Consider the following 18,498-nt stretch of genomic DNA (forward strand, 5'->3'; position numbering starts at 1 on the left):
TTACCCTTATCATAGCAAATGCACATATTACAGAAACGATGATATTTATGTATCCTTTTTCTACCGAAGTCCTCTACAAATCTGACTGAAAATATTTATTTTGGTGTTGTTTTAAGTGAGTCAACAGACTCTGTGAAAGTGCAATTTAGCAATAAAATGATGCAATTGAAAATTCGTTTGGTTTGCAGTTTTCACATTTTCCTTGATCTAACAGGATGTTTAAACAATTCTTTGCATGTTTAAATGCAGATATCATGAAACACTGTGTAAATGAAAAGATATTCTGGGATTACTTCTATTAACTCCAGTTAATCTTCAATTCATTATATGAGTTTGTTTCATATCACAAAAATCTCTCCCACTTTGTAGTCAAACATTTATTCTAACCTGTGTTGAGACTGATCTAATGTATCAAAAATTTTCCTAATGATAGACATGATGCTTGGAGATCTTCAAGTTCTGGCTGTGCTTGACCTTACAGAAATGTGTAAAGAATTCTTCTGAAGCTAAAAGTCTTGCATTGATATTCATTAAATGGAAGGTAATAGATTATTTTTTAACTACAGTCACAGGTTACTCTAAATTTAGAATGATTTTCCAAGTAAGTCAGGCATGGAGCTTTTTACAGACAAATAAATGAATATTTATATATCAGTTTTCAAATATGTACCTCCTGATGATTATTTGCTTTTCTAAGTTCAAATATTGCATTAATTTCTGTTATAAAATCTTGTAATATTTCATCAGGAAGTGAGGTTATAAATCTAACAGCTCTAAATATTTATAGTCTACTATCCCAAATTTCTTACCTACTCTTTAGTCTACAATTCCACAGTCACAAACAGATTATTCTACATCATTTTCCTCCTGATTCCCGTGTTATAGAGTACGTCAAGAAAGGCTTACCTTGAGGGATATTATTCGAAAGCAGTTGGATGGAAGACAAATGGATTTCAACAAAGTCAGTACTAAGTTATTTATACCCACTTGTATATAGATCTCACCCATGTGATCACTTCCTTTATCAAACCCACTTCAACATTTATTAATTAATTCTTTCATAAGATTCCTTAGAGTCATTACGCCCACAGTGTATTTACTAATATGGCTCCAGCCATGTAAAGGATCTATACTGAGAATTCTGTTCTGCAGGTGCAGTCACTGTATAATAACTTTCCCTAATACTCTTGGCTGTAATTAAATAACAATCATCCCTTTGTTATTAATCACTCACAAAATCTCTTGGGCATGTGAATGTGGCTCTAATAGCTTAGCAAGAGGCAGTGTTCAGTGATGAAAGATGAGTGAGAATTTACACAGCTTTAAACACTGGCATTCCTCAGGGCTGGGAAGTCTGCTCTTGTCTATCCATGGAGTCTCTGATCCAAGGTTGAGAGAAATCCAGGGAAAGGTTGAGTCAACGAGCTCTGAAGGCTTCTCCTCATTGGGAAGGTGTGCTTTCTGCCAGGGCCAGACACAGCTACCCTGCAAAGAGTCCATCAACAAAGGCAAACTGTCCACTGAATTTTGGCATGGAGAAGTTTGACAAATTTGAAATTGTGAAAATACTCACGTGAACAAAAGGCTTGGCTCCTTCACACCCTGTGAACTACATGGCTTTCAGAAAGGCCTTTGACATGGTGGCCTGTTAAGATCCTCATAGAGAAGCTGTTGATACCTGTGCTGGATGTGCCTGGCGAGGTGGGTTGAAAACTGAATGGTGGGGCCCAGAGGGTGGCGGTCAGTGGCACAAAGTCTATTTGGAGGCCAGTGACTAGTGGTGTGTGCCAGTGGTCAGTGCTGGGTCCAGTCTTGCTTAGCATCTTCATCAATGATCTGGATGATGGGGCAGAGTGTACCCTCAGCAGGTTGGCAAACGACACTGAAATGAGAGGAGTGACTGATATTTCAAAGGGTCGTGCTGCCATCCAGAGGGACCTCAACAGCCTGAAGAAATGGGCCAACAGGAACTTCAGGAAGTTCAACAAGTGCAAAGTCCTGCACCTGGGGAGGTACAGCCTCATACACAAATATATGCTGGGGACTACTCAGATGAAAAGAAGCTTGGTAGAAAAGGACTTGGAGTCCTGCTGGACACTGGGTTGAACTTGAGCAATCAGAGTGCCCTCGCAGCAGAGAAGGCTGAGGATGTCCTCGGCTGCATTTGGCAAAGTATCACCCACAGATCAAGGGAGTGGGTCCCACCCCTCTACTCAGCACTGGTGAGGCCACTTCTGGAGTGCTCTGTCCAGTTCTGGGCTCCTCAGTATAAGACAGACATGGACAAACTTGAGACAGTTCAAAGAAGGACCACAAAGGTGATAGGCTAGAACATCTCTCGTGAGGAGGGGACAAGTGTGCTGGTTTAAAAGTTAACCAGCAAGGCAAAATGAACTCAATTCAAAAGAGAGATTTATAAGTCAGAATAACAATTTATTAAAATAATGCAATAAGTACAATTATACAGACAGACAATTGGTTTTAACCCACAAAACCCAAATGTACAAACCCAGCACCCTGGGGTATGAACAAAAGTGGTGTACCTTGGCCCACCCCCCGAGTCCAAAGCAAAGGAGAGGTGATAAACCTGCTGGTGGGAGAGCTGCTGCAGTCTGGTCAGAAGTGGTGATTGCAGTCCAGTCGAGGGTGGTGGTCTCAGTCTGGTTGAACGCGGTGGTCTGCAATCTTCCTCTGGATCCCATGAGAGAGTCCCAAGGCTCTGAAACTCCCAGTTATATACTCTCCAGTTCAGGCGGGAGTGCTCAGTCCCTCCCTCAGAGTAGGGAATTCCATAAAAGGGCATGCGGATGCTCAGTCCCTCTTCCATATAAGGGTATCAGAGCGGGGAATTCCACATAAGGATATCAGAGTGGGGAATTCCATAAAAGGGTACAGGAACATCTTCCCACCTTGCAGGCCTCTACTGACAGCAGTTTTTGGGAAATGGCATGGAGGCTATAGAATACACAGTTTTGGGTTACACCCATTCAGGGATGAATTGGTCCCAGCCGTTCTAACCAGGACAACAAGAGAGCTGAGACTCTTCATTAGAGAAGTCACAGTGGGACCTCATCAATGCCCATGAACACCTGAGGGGAGGTACAAAGAGGACAGAGCCAGTCTCTGACAAGAGCCTCCCATGACAAGAGGCAGTGGGCACACACTGAGAGAGCTACTGCAGAGCGATATCTCCCACAGCATCACAGTACCACAGCCATACTAACATTCCCAGTGTATTGACATTCCTACTTATTCCATAAGCCTTTCAATATGAACTGTAATTGGTACTACTCCAATATATCTTGCTCTTTGACATGACAGAAATGCTTCTGTCATGGGTACAACCGTGAAATGTATTTGGAAAGAGGGTTCCTGCCATCCCATCTCTCCCTGGGGTCAGCATTCCTTATGGTGTCACCATTCTCCTCAGCTTTATCTTGCTTTGAATACATATTTCTTCAGTGAAACATCAATGTGCACCAGATATGGTGCAAATAAACTTCTTATTTAAAAGAATATTAATGGCTTGATGATACACTTTGGGGAGATAGTAGCATGATATTGCTGCAGGGTAGCAAAATATGGGCTCATGCAATTGATTTGGTAATTGTTTCATTTTATAGAACTGGCTTTTAGTTCACCAGATTTGCATATAAAGAAGGACATGAAATGTTCAAGACCAGGTTGGATGGGGCCCTGAGCAACCTGATCTCATGGGTGACATCCCCATGGAAGGGGGATTGAAAGTAGATGATCTTCAAGGTTTCTTCCGACCCAAACAATTTTATGATTCCCTGTTTCTATGAATCCTGGTGAGCTCACACAAATATGTCTCAGAGTGAAAGTACAAGAGGCCTGAAGACTTCCTGGGTTGACCTCTGCAATCCATGTGTTGCTGAGTACTGGGAAACTCTTGATTTAGAAGATAATCTGCCTGTGTTTAACACTAGGGGAAGTCCTCCTTGTCTTCAGTATTTCAGGCTGCTTTTAAATTATTTTGCATTTGTTCATGTTGATTACTATGCCTTAATTGTAAACAAAACTAGTATAAACTATTTTCATTTACTGGCCAACCACATAAATACCCTTTATGAAATAAGATTTTTAAAAGCCTTTCAATTCTTTTATTGTAGTTACATCACTTGTATAAAATATATCTGTTTGTACACATTATTTTTACAATGCCTTGGAGGAAGAGAGGTTTCTAGGTTAACATCTGGTTAATAGCTTTTCTTATTACAAATATTTGCAAAAAACATGTTGCATTCTGGTGTTTACACTGAGAAATCAAAAAAGACAACTAAAACTGCCGCAGTCTTCCAACTTGCAGTATCATTTCTCAATGCTCTAAACTGATGCACAGATGTTTTTGAGGCATTTTTGCTTTAAGGCTGGAAGAACACAAGAAAATATTCGTTAGAAGAGGGTTTATGAGGAAATACTAAAAACATACATGAAGGTCAAATAATCCTTTTTTTTTAATCCCTTAAAAATCGTTATCAGATAAAATAGCTATCTGATGAAAGACAGCAAATAGTCTGTGGATATGCAAAATTTTTTGTTATATTTACACAATAAGGTGTGGAGAGATATAGAGATACAAAGAGAAAATGTACTTACTGTGGGAGTAAGTAACTCTTTTGACTCTTTCACAGACATAACTTGCATTTTTCACAAACCAGGAATAGTATTCAACACAGTACCTGAAGATATAGTTAAAGTTAGGAGAGCAGTAGCTTATCTTTCATTAAGGAGAGGGACTTTTCACAAGGTCATGTAGTGACAGGACAAGAGGGAATGACCCTAAACTGAATGAGAGCAGGTTTAGATTAGACATTGGGAAGAAATTCTTTACTTGAAGAGTGGTGAGGCACTGGCACAGGTTTTCCAGAGAAGCTGTGGATGCCCCATCCTTGTAAGTGTTCAAGGCCAGGCTAGATGAGGCTTTGAGCAACCTGGTCTATTGGAACATGTTCCCTGCCCATGTCAGGGGGATTGAAACTGGATGATCTTTAAGGTCCTTTCCAACCCAAACCATTATATGATTCTATAAGCACAGTATACCACACTGGTACTATTGAATATGGAAATAAAAAGCTAGAGTCCAACCACAATGATGTCATTAGATATTTGGAAAAATGAAGCCAGGCTTTATTCACTTAGTCTGAATACAGGAAGCCAGATCAGGTACTGATCATTGCCCTGGGACCCATTTGGGTCTCAGCCAGTAGCCACAGACTCTCAAAAATAAGCATTAGTGATTGAAAATTGTCATTTGGAAAAAAATCTGATAGAGTATTTAAAGCAGAGAGGGAAAGAGAAACTAGTGCCAGGTTTTACCTCATGGCTTCCTTTCTGGAATATCTTCTCTGACCAACACAGAGGCACAGCTGAAAGAACCTACAGAGCTCCATCACACAGGGGTTGATCTTCTGCACTATAAGAGTGACAGGAGGGGAGGTCACACGGGGCTCTCTGAGGATTGCCTGTGGGCACCCTGGGGGAAAAAACACAGCTCTGAACTTGTCCAAATACTCGGCCCACTAAACTTCTTGCAACACCTTATATGGGCTATGAGCTCCAGAACGTCTTCTCTACTCCAGCACTCTGAAAATAAGGGACACCTCTGAAAACACCACCCTGGGGCTCCGAAAAGATAACCAGGGCCCAGACTGTGAGAAGGCACATTTTGCATTATATGGGTGTCCCCTTCACATGCACCCATTGGGGTGGAAGAGCTGAACAAGCAGTGCAAAAGAGGCCTCTGTGTGATTGTCAACTGTTTTTTCCATTTGTGTAACCAGCAGCAGGCTTTGGCCATGTGTGGATAAACTGACTTACCTGCTGAGTATAATCCCCTTAGACAGTGTAATTGCATTTCCAGGTTCACATGTCTCCCACACTTTATAGCTTTGGGCCATCTTATGTTATATGATAGCAGAGGTTATGGGGGTTAAATTTGGACTAATGAAGTTCTGTTGAAATAAGCTTGAGTCATCTAGTGCTGACAAGAAGTTTAATATAAAATGGCATTCTTGGGCAGGAGGAAAATAAAGGCTCTGCCAACCTGAAAGAGATTGCTACTAAACTATTTTTCTTCTGGCAGCGCTTGCTCAAGGTAGGAGTCATGGAGGATTAAGGGGCAGACACTGACAGCTCCCAAACTCACGGGCCCATCTGAAAACCAGTTGTGTGTCAAAGGCACTACACAAATATCAGGTGTAATTAGCCAGGGAGCCCCATTTCTCTTAACCTCAGCTACTTTGCATAAATGCAATTAGGTTTTGTCCACTTAATAGTATTTGATACACTTTGATATTTTTCCACTCAACATCAATTAAAAATTAATGATTTCTTGCTATAGTAAATATACTTCATGTTAATAACCAAATATCAAAGCATGAGGCAATAAGGTTTCAATGTAAGTTGCCCCTGAAAAGTAATGTTACCGTTGATGTGAATGATCCAAACTTCCTAAAGGCTACTGTCCTGCGAATCTCAGCCTCTGCCAATGTGGGCACTCCTATCCTGCCAAATGGGTGTTAAATGCTTTACTTAAACTATTTTTTTTTTTCCAGCAGAAATTCAGCTTTGTCTAACTGTACATTGAACAATGGCAATTTCAATTTGGAGTCATCTGTGTGGGAAAGAGAAGTCAAATAAAAAAGCTAAAAACTAAGGAAGTTGCTCTAGTTTTCATTTTTAACAATATCTTAATTTTAAATTAACATTGCATTTGCATAATACTCCATTTATTTAACGCTGAAGTTCTTTTTCAATTCATGTAGTATTTAATTTTTTTGAATGCATAGTATACTCACATCATATAATTGAAATTAAAATTTTCAGTGAGCCATAGTCATGTTTTATATTTCTTCTCTAATACATATCTACTGTGAAATCTATTTTTTGTATTCCATTCATAAACTCATACAGATTTGGATTGAAATAAAAAAAATAATTAAAAGTAGGAATTATTTCAGAATTTTCTTTTCTAAGAATGCTCTTTCCTAAGCAATTGATTCAGTCAAAAGAGACCAGAAAAGGCAGGGACAAGAGATTGCTGTGCAGAGCTTTGCTCCTGCATATTTGAAATTGCCACATTACTGTCACAGGCAGAAAAGTGACCAACTCTTGAAGTAAACCAGACAGTTCCTTTATTAACTCAATATCACGTCCCTCTGATACTGAGATTAAATTTTGCTGCCAGTGAAAAGCAACGTTATGGTTCCTGCAAATGATTCAGACTTAAAATATCCCTCCCTGCATGCTCTAATATGCACATTTGCATATTTTACAAGTTGGCACCAACTTTCGTGATTCAAGAAATGAATTATTGGAATAATGTCTCAGCGCCCAGAACAATGTTGATGTCCTTCCTTGCTTTGTGATCCCACTGTTTGATTTATTTCCCCCAGTTCATGATTGCTAGATGCAGGCAGACAGCCTCTGCCATCATGGTTCTGATAGAGAGGCAATTGGTGACTCGCCATGCACTGATCTCACTGAAATCCATGTTTCCCAACCTTTTCAAAATGGGCTGTTCCCAGTCCTACGTTCTCCAGGGTCTGTAGAGTTGCCCACCTGACAGCAGGGGCACATGAACAAACTCTGGGCTGTGCACACCACAGGTCCAGTCACACACTCCAGCAACTTCCAACTGGCTGGCTGCTGGTTAATCCTCAACTCAAATTCACCCAAAGCAAACAAGACACACAGACAACTTTGGTCTTTTGCAGAATCTTTGATGGATGAGAATTGTTGTAACATATTCTTCTGCTCCCAGTAAGTTTAAGAAGACCTAGTTCATCCTAAATTCTTCTCTTCACACTATCAAGAGTATCAAACTATATTCACGTGTTATGGCATTGACTTATTTCCTTCATGCAACCAGTCTATGTCATGTGGGGTAAGAGGATACTCTGGTATTTGGAGATCTTTAAATTACAGAAAGATCATCAGTTTTCAGAATTCAGAAGCATTATCAGAGTTAAAAAAATGACCATGAAAACTGAAGTTATTTGGCTTCCTATCTCCATGGTTTGAAGGGTCTTTTACATTAAGAACTGCTCCTTGGCTCAGCACCAATGAGTCTTTTCCTTGGAAATGAGTCTCAGTTTATAGGTTTTTTTACTGCAGTGTTCTCAGGCCTCCTGGGCAATAGTTTCCTCCTCCTCTGACACTGCCTATCTGCAGAAGTTGTATTTGTATGATCACTAGATGATGTTGTCAAACTTTGGGGTTTATCATCATCTTCTTAACTTGAAAATGCTACTTAATTCTGAAAACAGATGACCCACTGAGTAAAATGCCCTTAAATATTTTTTTCTAATAGTATGGGGGGGGGGGAAAGGCAAGAAACCCAACATATGTTGATAGTTTAGACAACCAGAATGGGACTATGAAAAACCTGATCTACATCAGCAAAAGCTAAAACAAGTAACCGCACAGGATCCTGGTCTTGGGTTGCTGCAGTAGGCAAAACCAGCAAAACCAATGGAAGAAGCAAATGACACCAAAATTGTAAGATACTATTGCTCACTGTGCAGTTATTCCCAGAGACAGAAAAACTGAAGATTTGTGAAAGAACCTTTCTCTTTGAGTCACATATGTTTACCCCCCAAAAAACACCTTTATAGATAAGTAAAGCTACGTTGGAATTCATCAATGAGCCAGGAGAAGTCAATAATCCAAATATGACTAGAAATTGTGAGATTAGCAGGGAATCCAGACCAGAGCTTGCATTTCGAGTCTCCAAATAATCCCAAAATGAAGATCCAAAGGTTGCCTATATGGATCCAGGGAGCTGGTGGCACCCCTGGTGCTCAGGGTCAGCTCCACTAGCAGAGAACGACCACAAGGCTGCGATTTCCCTTTATGCACAAACCTGCCTGGTGATGCTCAGTTTTCACCTCATCTCTCCTGTTTTGACAGGCAGCAATCTTCTCTTATTCAGATTTATTAGGAAACCATATCAAAGACCCACAATTTCATTTGACAATATGAGAACAGCGCAGTTCACTTTTTCCACATTTCCTGTTAATCCATCCCAAACCATATAATCATCATTTCTTTCTGCTCTTCTCACCTACCATCCTTCGGAGTCTTTATACAAGTCTTTATTTGCTCATTCATATTACCAATTTTTCTTGGTTTTATTTCCTAGATGTTCAAATAGACTTTTGAAAAATATGTTTTGCCTGGTATTTTAGTTCTTTAGACTCCTCTGGTTTTATCTGTAATAGTAGATCCAAAGGATATTGAAGACCCCTGCAGTTTAGTCCGATATATTCTTTGCTCAACACAGCATCTGTGCTTTTCTGAGACAGTCATCACACAGAAACAGAAGCAAGTGAGAGAAAGACTTCCAAAATTGCCTCCATCAGTCCTCACCACCCAGCTAGGCTCACATTCTCACTTATTTGAGGTAGCAGGAGAGTCAACTTCAATGGGGAGGGACCAAGAACAGCCTCTTCCTCTTTCCTGAGCATCCCAGGGGCTCAGAGCTCCATCACAACTCTAAGCAGCCAAACTGGAAGGACATAGTCCTAATGAAGGGAAAATTTGGAACTGAGCCACCCGCTTTTTTTTGGAAAAGTGGGGACCATTCTTTCTTTTCTACTTTCAAGCTGAGCACAGGCACTGCCCCAGCATCTTGTACTATAGGAGCTTTCACACCAACCAGACACACACACATGCTCAGCATCAAAAGCAGCTGCTGGACTCTCCCAGAGTTCAGCCTGTCTTTCTGGCATTGAATCAGGTCCAGTTTTTCAAAGTATGTAGTTTCTTACAAAATACTTCTCTGTAAATATAGTTTTATTGTCAATATAGGTATAAGACTTATAAATGGAAAGACTCATCATCTTACTCTAGCTCTTAATTTCTAACCGTCTGTTTAGGTGCTTAAAAAGAAGAACTGAGCTTTCATGAATATCTAGTTGATGATCTTTCTTTATATGAGGAAGTAGTTTGCAGTATTGGAAATTGAGAACAATTCTGGAGATTTCATGTGGCATGAGTTGGCTTCATCTTTTTACTTGTATCAATAAGGAGATTTAAAGCATGATATTTTCTTTCAGAATGAATGTTAAGATTCTCCAATAACTAATCGATACTAAAATTGGCACACAGAGTACCTATGTTACATCTATCAGCACAGTATAATCTATGTTTTGAATGTGCAATTGTGTATGAAACAATTATGGAAGCAGTCCCTTGGACATCTTGGGTGGTTTACATACATAAACTATCATAAGCAAATTAAACATGTATGTTGTGTCTGCATGGGAAAATTTGCATCTCGCATTACTTTCAAACATACTACTATTTTTGCTGCATGAGGTGCATCTACTTACTGGTTGCTGAGTAAAGTTTCAGTGTCACACCAGGTCTGTAGGAGGGTGGCATAGACAGTACTGAGGAAGGTAAATCTGAGGGAAGGAAACAAATATAACTTGCTTTGACACCTTAAAACAAAAAGGAAGGTTGATTGAAGGAGTAACAGAAAAGAAAAAAACAAACACTGAAGTCACAGTTCACTAATAAACACTTACATAGACATTCATGTATAAATACATTATCAGTCACTTATTCCTATATATTACTTTCTCTTTAACAAATGTGCCAACTGACACACTTTGTTGCTATCCCAGACCAGTCTTACCTGGCTCTGTTTGCATCTGTTTGCTGGTTTCTTGTAGAGACACTGTCTGCATCCAAAACATGGGCATGTCAGCTATGGGAACAGAGAGACACGCTGCCTGTCATTCATATTTGTTATTTATCTGTCTACTGAGAAGAATTGCTGTGTATGAGACAGCTCAACAGCCAGAGTCCCTCACCCAGTGCTGCCAGTGACATATAAAAATGTCAAGATGAAATAGGAAGGACAAAAGCTGTAGTTGACTAGAGCTTGAAAAGCCTGTGGGCTACGGAATGGCAGGATTTAAAGAAGGTGTGTTTAGAGGAGACAAAGAGAAGCAGCTCTATATTGCTTTTCCACAGGTCTGCTCACCAAATTTGGAGCAAAATATGAGGGAAGACCCAAGTGGCAGAAGCATCCATGAGGAGCAAGACTGAGTTTTTTCCTAAAGGATAAAAAACTACACATTGGTTGCCTATAGCTGATTTTAGCACTTCTGCAATAAAGTAATCAACTCACTAGTGACCCACAGTGGGTCTCCCTGAAGGGCCTCCCAACCTCCACCTCAGAGACATTTCACCAAACCCCACAGCCAGTGAGGTGAAGCAGCTTCCAGTCCTCCTCCCTGTACTCACTGGGGCTGGGCTGTGGGGCTGGGGATGGGACTGAGCTCCTCCCAGGAGTAGGAGGGGATCCAGCTGTGCCTTGTGATCTGGAAGCTTCCACATGGGGTGATGGAAACCACGATCCTTTTGCTCCAGCTGTCTTTGGCCATGGTGGGAACCTCGTGGTGGGGATTTCCTCCCCTTTCTGGGCAAGAGGGATCCTGGTGGCTGGAGAAGCAAGAGAGACAGAGGGAGGGCACCAGCACCCTGGGGACGCTGGTGCCCCAAGGCAGCAGAGAGTGCAACACACTGAGGAACAAAAATATCTAAAATACACCCAGAAAATCCCATCTACTCCTTGAGTGCTTCTCTACCAGGTGAGTGACCATGTTTTCATTTCATTTTAAGTATGAAAACATAGGGAGTGCCAATAATGTTTAAAATTTTAACTGAGAACATTTTAATGTAGCAGAGAGATGCAGCTGCAGTGACAAGGAGCTATGAAGTCAAGGTCTGAATTTCTATTGATTTCTATGTGCGAGCAAGTGCAAAGCCTTGCTTTTTGGCTTCCAAAATGTGGCACACCAGCACTTTGCTATCTTGAAGCCCTGTGGCAAAGTTAAATCTACCGAAGTTATGCAATACTCAGGTAAAAACAACTGACTGTCATATAAAGAGGAAGACAGAGACAAATACAGAGAAAAATTGCAATAAAAAAGAAGAGGAAACAATTTAAACAGTCTTGGTTTTTGGTTTGAAGTCAACAACCGGTTTTTCTTTACTTCTCTGTCCCTTTATAAAACATATTTTTCTAATAAAATTACTTTTTACAATATTTTTTCTATCCTCCAGCTAGTCAATGCATTACTGACCTCACCTTCTATTATTTCCAACAAACTTTTATGTTACTTTCTAATTGTAGGTAACATTACGGTGCTGTGCAGCAAACATACATGACCACTTGTCAAGACATTAGTCAAGGATGGCACAAATTTAGTTCTGACAATATGTGCTCACTTTTAAATGTCCACACATGTTCTGCTGATGGATCCAGAGTCTTGTTTGGCTCTTCCTGTAATTTCACGAAACTTGAGAAAATCGATTCTAGGTCTTTGAGGTATGAGAAGGCAGGGTTAGAGCACTCACCATCCATCACGTATTTTGTGATAAAAAGGAAAGAAATCAGGTTATTTTTTTTAATTAAAGGTTTGTTTGTTTTTTTCTTTTTTTGTATTTTTTCCAAAGTACCTGATTTTTTTATTTTTAACAGGAGAGAAGGATCCTACAGCTTTCAGCACACGTAGCTTGCCACTGATTTCACTGCCCACTTTAACCAAGCCTTGAAAATGAGAGTCATGGGCAGCAGTGAGAGGTGAGCATCTGAAGTGCAGCTCAGCCTGGCAAAGCATCTTTGGGTGGAGGAACCATGCAGCACACTGACCATATTCCACTGCTTTCTGAAGGTAACTCACATGGGAGGTCATTTGTGCTGAGAGCTAAGGAAGATTAGAGCACTAGGGACCCTCTCCAGCCCAGTGCTGAATTCTGTAAAAGCTCTCATCCCAGCACACTTCGTTTATTCCTCCACTAGAAGACCTTGTAACAAATAACTTAAAAGTTTGTAAAATTTATTTATATTTATGATACGATTATTATATTAAACATACAATAATATAAAATATAATTTTATTTTAATTATAGTAAAATACATAAAAATGTGTAAATATATTATTGCTTATATAGCAATAATAAAAATATAAAATAACATTTAAAGTATTTTTACACTATGAAGATGGAGTACTCATTGCAAGTGCTACGTGGATGTGGTTTTCGCTGTTGTTGCTTTTTCCTTTTATACCCCAGGATGTACTTACCCAGGTCAGATGATGTGTTACTGGAAAATGTGTAATTAATGACAGGAGACTTCTCTAATATTTCCCAAAAGTCAGACAGATTTTTCCCTGCAAATAGAAATGCTTACAAATATCAAGAAAGGCTTTTTTTTTTTTCTAGTATGTCATCACTGAGAATAAACAGGGCAATATTTTGGGGTGGAATGGCTTTAACTTTTACCTGTCTGCCCTGTCATCACACAGATATAGATACAATCTGAGTCATTGCTCTGACGTACTGAAAGGCAAAAAAATGTAAAAGAGATCATTGTTACCACTTTTCATGATATGACCTTATCCTTAACAGTTGAGAAAACAAACAAAATATGGTATGTGGTTATGGCAGCTGGTCAAATATTTTCCTTCTCATCTGATTTTTGACAAAACCTCAAACCAGCATCAAATCCACATGTTAATATTTTCAGGGAAAATGTTTCTATCTAATAAAAATTCTAAATTACAAATATTTTTGTAAGGAAAAAAATTATTCAGATAATATAGCTCATAATTATTCTTGGGAATCATAATTGCCCCAAATACGGGTATTTAATAATGATTCTCAAAAATACCAGATTTTAGTAATTATTAACCAAACATTCAAACAAAACATAGCTGCTCATAGAAACGTGTCTCTATATTACATACACACACATTATATATATATCTTGTTCCATGCTTTGCAAAAAGTTGCTGCTGAGTAAGAGCAATAGGCTTTTATCTACATTTCTATGCTTATTTCCATGCCAGAAGTAAATGAGGCAAATAAGATAATGATAATGTTAAAAAGAAATTCAAACCTGAGAGAATAGAAGTGGATTTAAAAATTTCTGTGAGATAACTGGTGGAGTTTCCAATGACATCAACAAGTAAAGCTGTAAAATCTAGAAAACAAATATAGAGAATTTACCATTGAAGCATATAGTCCATCATCTATGCCGAGTCAAAAATTCACTTTTACACATGATGATATTTTGGATATATGCTTATATATGACAAAGTTTAAAATATTTTAAAGTTCCCGATGTTTTTCCTGGATGGGACTGGACTCAAGAAGCCATAAGAATATTCTGCAGAAATATATTTCAAAGGTGATATTCAAAATAACAACAATGTGCTTAAAAGTAAACTTAAATGGAATTTATCTGTTCAAGAGAACATTTTAAAGTAATACTCGATGTGATTTGCTTAAGTGTAGAAGGAGATCTAGAGCCTGCAGGCTTTGCTTGCTCTAGCTGACTGTCTGCCGTGTAGGATCTCCCAGAAGGCATCAGACTGTCTCCTCAGACATAAAGATGATGTTGTTAGCCTGAAAAATGGCTGCTGGTGCTCTAGTGGTGCCTTTTCGCAGTAACAGGTCAGTGTTCTCACTTAGGGAGTGATGGACATGAGCCCTATGTTGAGCCCTTAATTTTTACTACTTTGGAGAATGCTCTAATCACCAAAATATTCTGGATTTGAGGCAGAAAGATTGAAGTTTCTCTGTTATTGTCCAAGGCAGAGTGGGTCATTATGCAGTAAGGCTCGTGAGATGTGTGGGTCCAGAAAAAGCCATGAAAGCTACTGTGGCTCATAGGTGGGGTCACCACATGCAGCATAGAGGGTTTGGGTTCTGGTCCCAAGCTGCTGAGCTACTCTTGATACCTTACATTAACCAGTCATGGAATCCAAATGCTCAGATGCATCCCGAAATGTTAAATACTGTGAGATCAGGGGTGGGAATGATGATTATAGGTGAAAGGTTTGCCCAACAGCATATCACAATCAAACTGCTGTATAAAATTGGGCCTTGCTTTTCACTTCTCTTGGGGTCTTTGAAGTTACTGGAGTCCATTGGCACAGAGAAGTCCTTGTTTATCTCCTGTGGGTTATCTCAGGAGAGCAAAAGTGGCCAAGGTGATGTATCATACATTGGTGGTTGTCTCTCCTGTGCTGCAATTTGTATTCTGAGGAGGAAAGGCAGGTCTTTTTGCCAGGCAAACCACTCCAGCCACTTGACTGATGGCTCCATCCCAGACTGACTGGCTGGCTGGATGCAGCCACCTGAGACCTGGCTCACTGAGTCAGAGCAGCCATTCATCATGAGTTATGGCTGTTGATCTCAGTATGGTGATGCTACTCATAAGGATGCAGTCTGCAGAATTCAGGCTACAGCCTTCAACTCCAAAGAAAATAATTCAGCTTAAACACTTGCAATTGCCAACCTCTCTTGTGTGCCCACCTGTCAAGTCATTTGTCACATTGTTCAAACAGTAGCAGTAGTGCATAGGGAACTTGCCAGGGTCAACATTTTTTGCATTAGAGACTGTAGGGAGAGACAGAGAAAAAATGAGTATCTTGTTGCACAGGCTATGAGAGAGAAACCACCCCTGAGCAGAGCAAAGCACCAGACACTCACTGTTATAAATGGTGACTGACACTTTGTGGAAGGCGAATGAGCTGTAAGACGTGACACTCAACAAAGAGAACAGTTTTTTGGTACCTGCAGAAACACATGCCCATGCCATTAGCTGTTGGAACAAATTGTGAGAACAGCATGTTTTGACTCTGCTAATTTACTGTCTAAGGGATTCCTGAGGTGCTGATATGATACAGCTGCCTGACACTCAGTTCCTTCTCATTTTCACTGAGAAAAGGATCAGTTGTATTACTTCTTTCTTTTTTTTTTTTTTTTTTAGTTGAAACCTACACTGGATTATAAAGCACTTTCTAAAGGCATCCTATAAGTAATTATGTTGTGTCTATATATAAACCCACACTAATTTCTTAGTTCTTTGGGTCAGACAGCTACCTCCATTATAAATGTGTGTGGCTAGCATGCTCCTAGAAGCAATTTTGGAGGCAGACAGCACATGTTTACAGCTTCTCCTGCTAATGCTGTTAGTGCTTTATCTGCCACACTGCTGGGCTGACAGGCTGTGACCTCCCCAGCTGTGTCCCGTTACCTCTGAGTGCAGAGCTCAGCATCCCATTCACCAACTCCGTCAGGTTAATAGCAGCCAGGTCCAGAGACTTTGCAGGCAGCTCTGAAAAAAAAGGGGTGCATAAAGGTGAAAGGAAACAGCTGCTCATCTCCTGCTTATGTACGGTAGAAATCTTCAGGAATGGGAGAACCAAAATGAGCAGATTATGTACCAGAGCACACCAAAAAAACACTGATGAAAAAATAAAGTTCCAGGAGTGCAGAGAGGAGTCTGGAAAATAGCAAGATATAGCAGCAGTGCATGGTGGGCCAAAATTCAGGTCTGTCAGCTCTGCCCTTGAGCATGCCCTTGAGCAGCTGCAGGACCCAGCCAGCCCTGGTGTGCTGGTGCCCCCTCCTGCTGGGTGATGGGTGTTTGCTGCCAAAAGAGCAGTAGATCTCCCTTTGCAGGTTAGAAACAGCAGAGCAACTGCCCAGGAAATATTCCCCCTGCCCCAACCCTACATAAAAATACAGATTTTTTTTTTCAGGTGCCTCAATGGCTCTACTTCTACAACAGAATAATTTTACCGCAGCCAAATCACACATTTTGTTTTATCCTGCTTTGTTTCTGTCGATGTTGCTTATTTGTTTTTCCCAAGTCAAAATTTCTGAAGATGTTCTCTTGCTTCCCTCACACAAAGTCACGTCAAAGCAGAGCAGGTCGGTGTCTGTGTGAGAGGAGGAAGGTCTGTGTGTGCATGACAGTGAGAGGAAAAGCAGAACAGGATGGAAAATGAAGCACAGAAAGCTGAGATGAGAACAAAATCAAATTTGTGGAGAAATACAATTTTCCAATCAGTGTTGTTTATAACCAATTTGAAGCCAAGCTGCACCCTAGGGTTAAAATCAGTGGTTGTCCACAGCACTGAAGAGAGGAAAGGAGAAACAAAAGTGAATGAAGAGCAGGGAAGGACAGAAAGGAAAAAGAGAAAGCAGATTAGATTTTGGAAGGGCAGTGGTTAACCTGGGCCAGGGCTCGGGGTAAACCCTGGATTGGGTGAGGTGCCCTTACAGCAGGGGTGGGTTTGGGCTCACAGACTCTGAAGGAGAAGGGCCCATCTGCTGCCACCTCCACGCCCAGCACAACACCTCCCACTCCCATTAACACCCTGACACTGCGTCTCCTGACACGCTACTTGTTACCTGCAGTAGCCAGCACTGCCACTTGTTTCTCTTTCTTATTTTCTCTTCTTATGCACGAAGCTGAAAAGTGAAGAAAGAGACAGAGGAACAGTTTTCCCTGTTGAGACACCACACAACTCTCTGTTGAGCTCTCTGCTCTTACTCATTAGAGCTCAGAAAGTGACGGGCATCAACACTGCAGAGCAGGCCAGCAAGCATCCATTCATCGAGTGCCTGAGAATAAGGATGTACTAAAGGACTTGCCAGGTCCTTCAGCTGCCAGCTAAGGAAAGAAAACAGATTAAATGTCTGAGCTTGACCCTCGAGAATCAAAAGAAAAATATAGTAGTAAACTTTTGTAGAGATCTTCACTAGGCTTGCACACAACATTTGCTGCAAGGTACACAGTAAAATAAGGCCATATCTAAACCGATATTCCCAGACTGTGTGTATGTCTGTTATTCGGAGCTGTCATGAAACTGAGAACTGTTCTCAAGAGCTGTGCTGCAAGAGGAATGAGCTGGAGCTGGGCTCAGGAGATTGGACTCACTTTCTCAAGTTCGCTCAGTGACCAACCAAGGTGCAGAGCAGTGATTTAGACATCACAGAACAGGTTGAAAAGAGGTATTTGGGGTTCCCTATCCCGCCAGTGGAGAGATGAATGCCACCAAAGAGTAATGTAGAAGGATCTTCAAATGATTGCTAGCAAATGCTGAACTTCCATGTCCCTCTGAAGCTTCAGCTTCTCAATCCATCCAGGCTCCCCTTTATACACACACACACACGCGCGCACGCACATATATGTGTGTGTGTGTAAAGGAGAAATCTGTGGTCCAGGGCTTGTAAATTGTGACTCCTCAGTATTAATCAGATGTATTAACAACTCTCACTTAGTAAGAGCTAAATTTGGACTGAAAATCTAAGTGTTAGGAGCTTTTTTAACCCTTCTCTCTCTTTACTTATAAGCCTTTTTGATCCCAGATTGTTGGCATGAGATCCAAGAATAGACATAATCTGTTCTGCCCTTCTGCATGGGACCAGCCCTGGAGCTCCAGCCCATCAGCCTTGCTTACACAGGGTGAAAGAACCAAGCCTGCCACAGATGTGGGAATGGGTCTGTGGGAGCAATTGGAAAAGAGACACCTGGGTTATTCCATAGGGAGCACCAAACCATCATCCTTACCTGTGCTGAAAACCAGAAAAAGACACAGAAATCCTAGGCTCATCTTCGCTGCCACATGCCAGCAGAACCACTGCATTATGGATGCTGAC

The 18,498-nt window shown here is 40.7% G+C and overlaps 1 protein-coding gene across 1 annotated transcript; it reads right to left on the bottom strand.

Annotated features, from left to right (window-relative positions):
* Positions 1 to 4,347: 4,347 nt before the first annotated feature.
* Positions 4,348 to 18,485, bottom strand: HHLA1 (HERV-H LTR-associating 1). The gene is made up of 15 exons (XM_027684586.1): positions 18,410 to 18,485; positions 17,248 to 17,307; positions 16,085 to 16,165; positions 15,538 to 15,621; positions 15,361 to 15,444; positions 13,940 to 14,023; positions 13,324 to 13,380; positions 13,125 to 13,211; positions 12,268 to 12,360; positions 11,281 to 11,478; positions 10,667 to 10,759; positions 10,359 to 10,433; positions 5,341 to 5,497; positions 4,621 to 4,703; positions 4,348 to 4,391 (listed from the first exon to the last, which is right to left on the bottom strand). The coding sequence occupies exons 1-15, from the start codon at positions 18,483 to 18,485 to the stop codon at positions 4,348 to 4,350; spliced, it is 1,356 nt and encodes a 451-aa protein (XP_027540387.1).
* Between the last annotated feature and the right edge of the window lie 13 nt (positions 18,486 to 18,498).

The sequence above is a fragment of the Neopelma chrysocephalum genome, unplaced genomic scaffold (genome assembly GCF_003984885.1).
Source record: "Neopelma chrysocephalum unplaced genomic scaffold, ASM398488v2 Primary Assembly neopelma1_66, whole genome shotgun sequence".
Taxonomy (NCBI): domain Eukaryota; kingdom Metazoa; phylum Chordata; class Aves; order Passeriformes; family Pipridae; genus Neopelma; species Neopelma chrysocephalum.

Bases quoted from the DNA above. Each gene is read 5' to 3' on its own strand.
- HHLA1 (XM_027684586.1), bottom strand. From the start codon at position 18,485: ATGCAGTGGTTCTGCTGGCATGTGGCAGCGAAGATGAGCCTAGGATTT. The intron at 15,622-16,084 runs GTAACGGGACAC...GTGTTTCTGCAG, and splicing joins GCTGAGCTCTGCACTCAGAG to GTACCAAAAAACTGTTCTCT. The intron at 15,445-15,537 runs GTGAGTGTCTGG...CTCTCCCTACAG, and splicing joins GTCAGTCACCATTTATAACA to TCTCTAATGCAAAAAATGTT.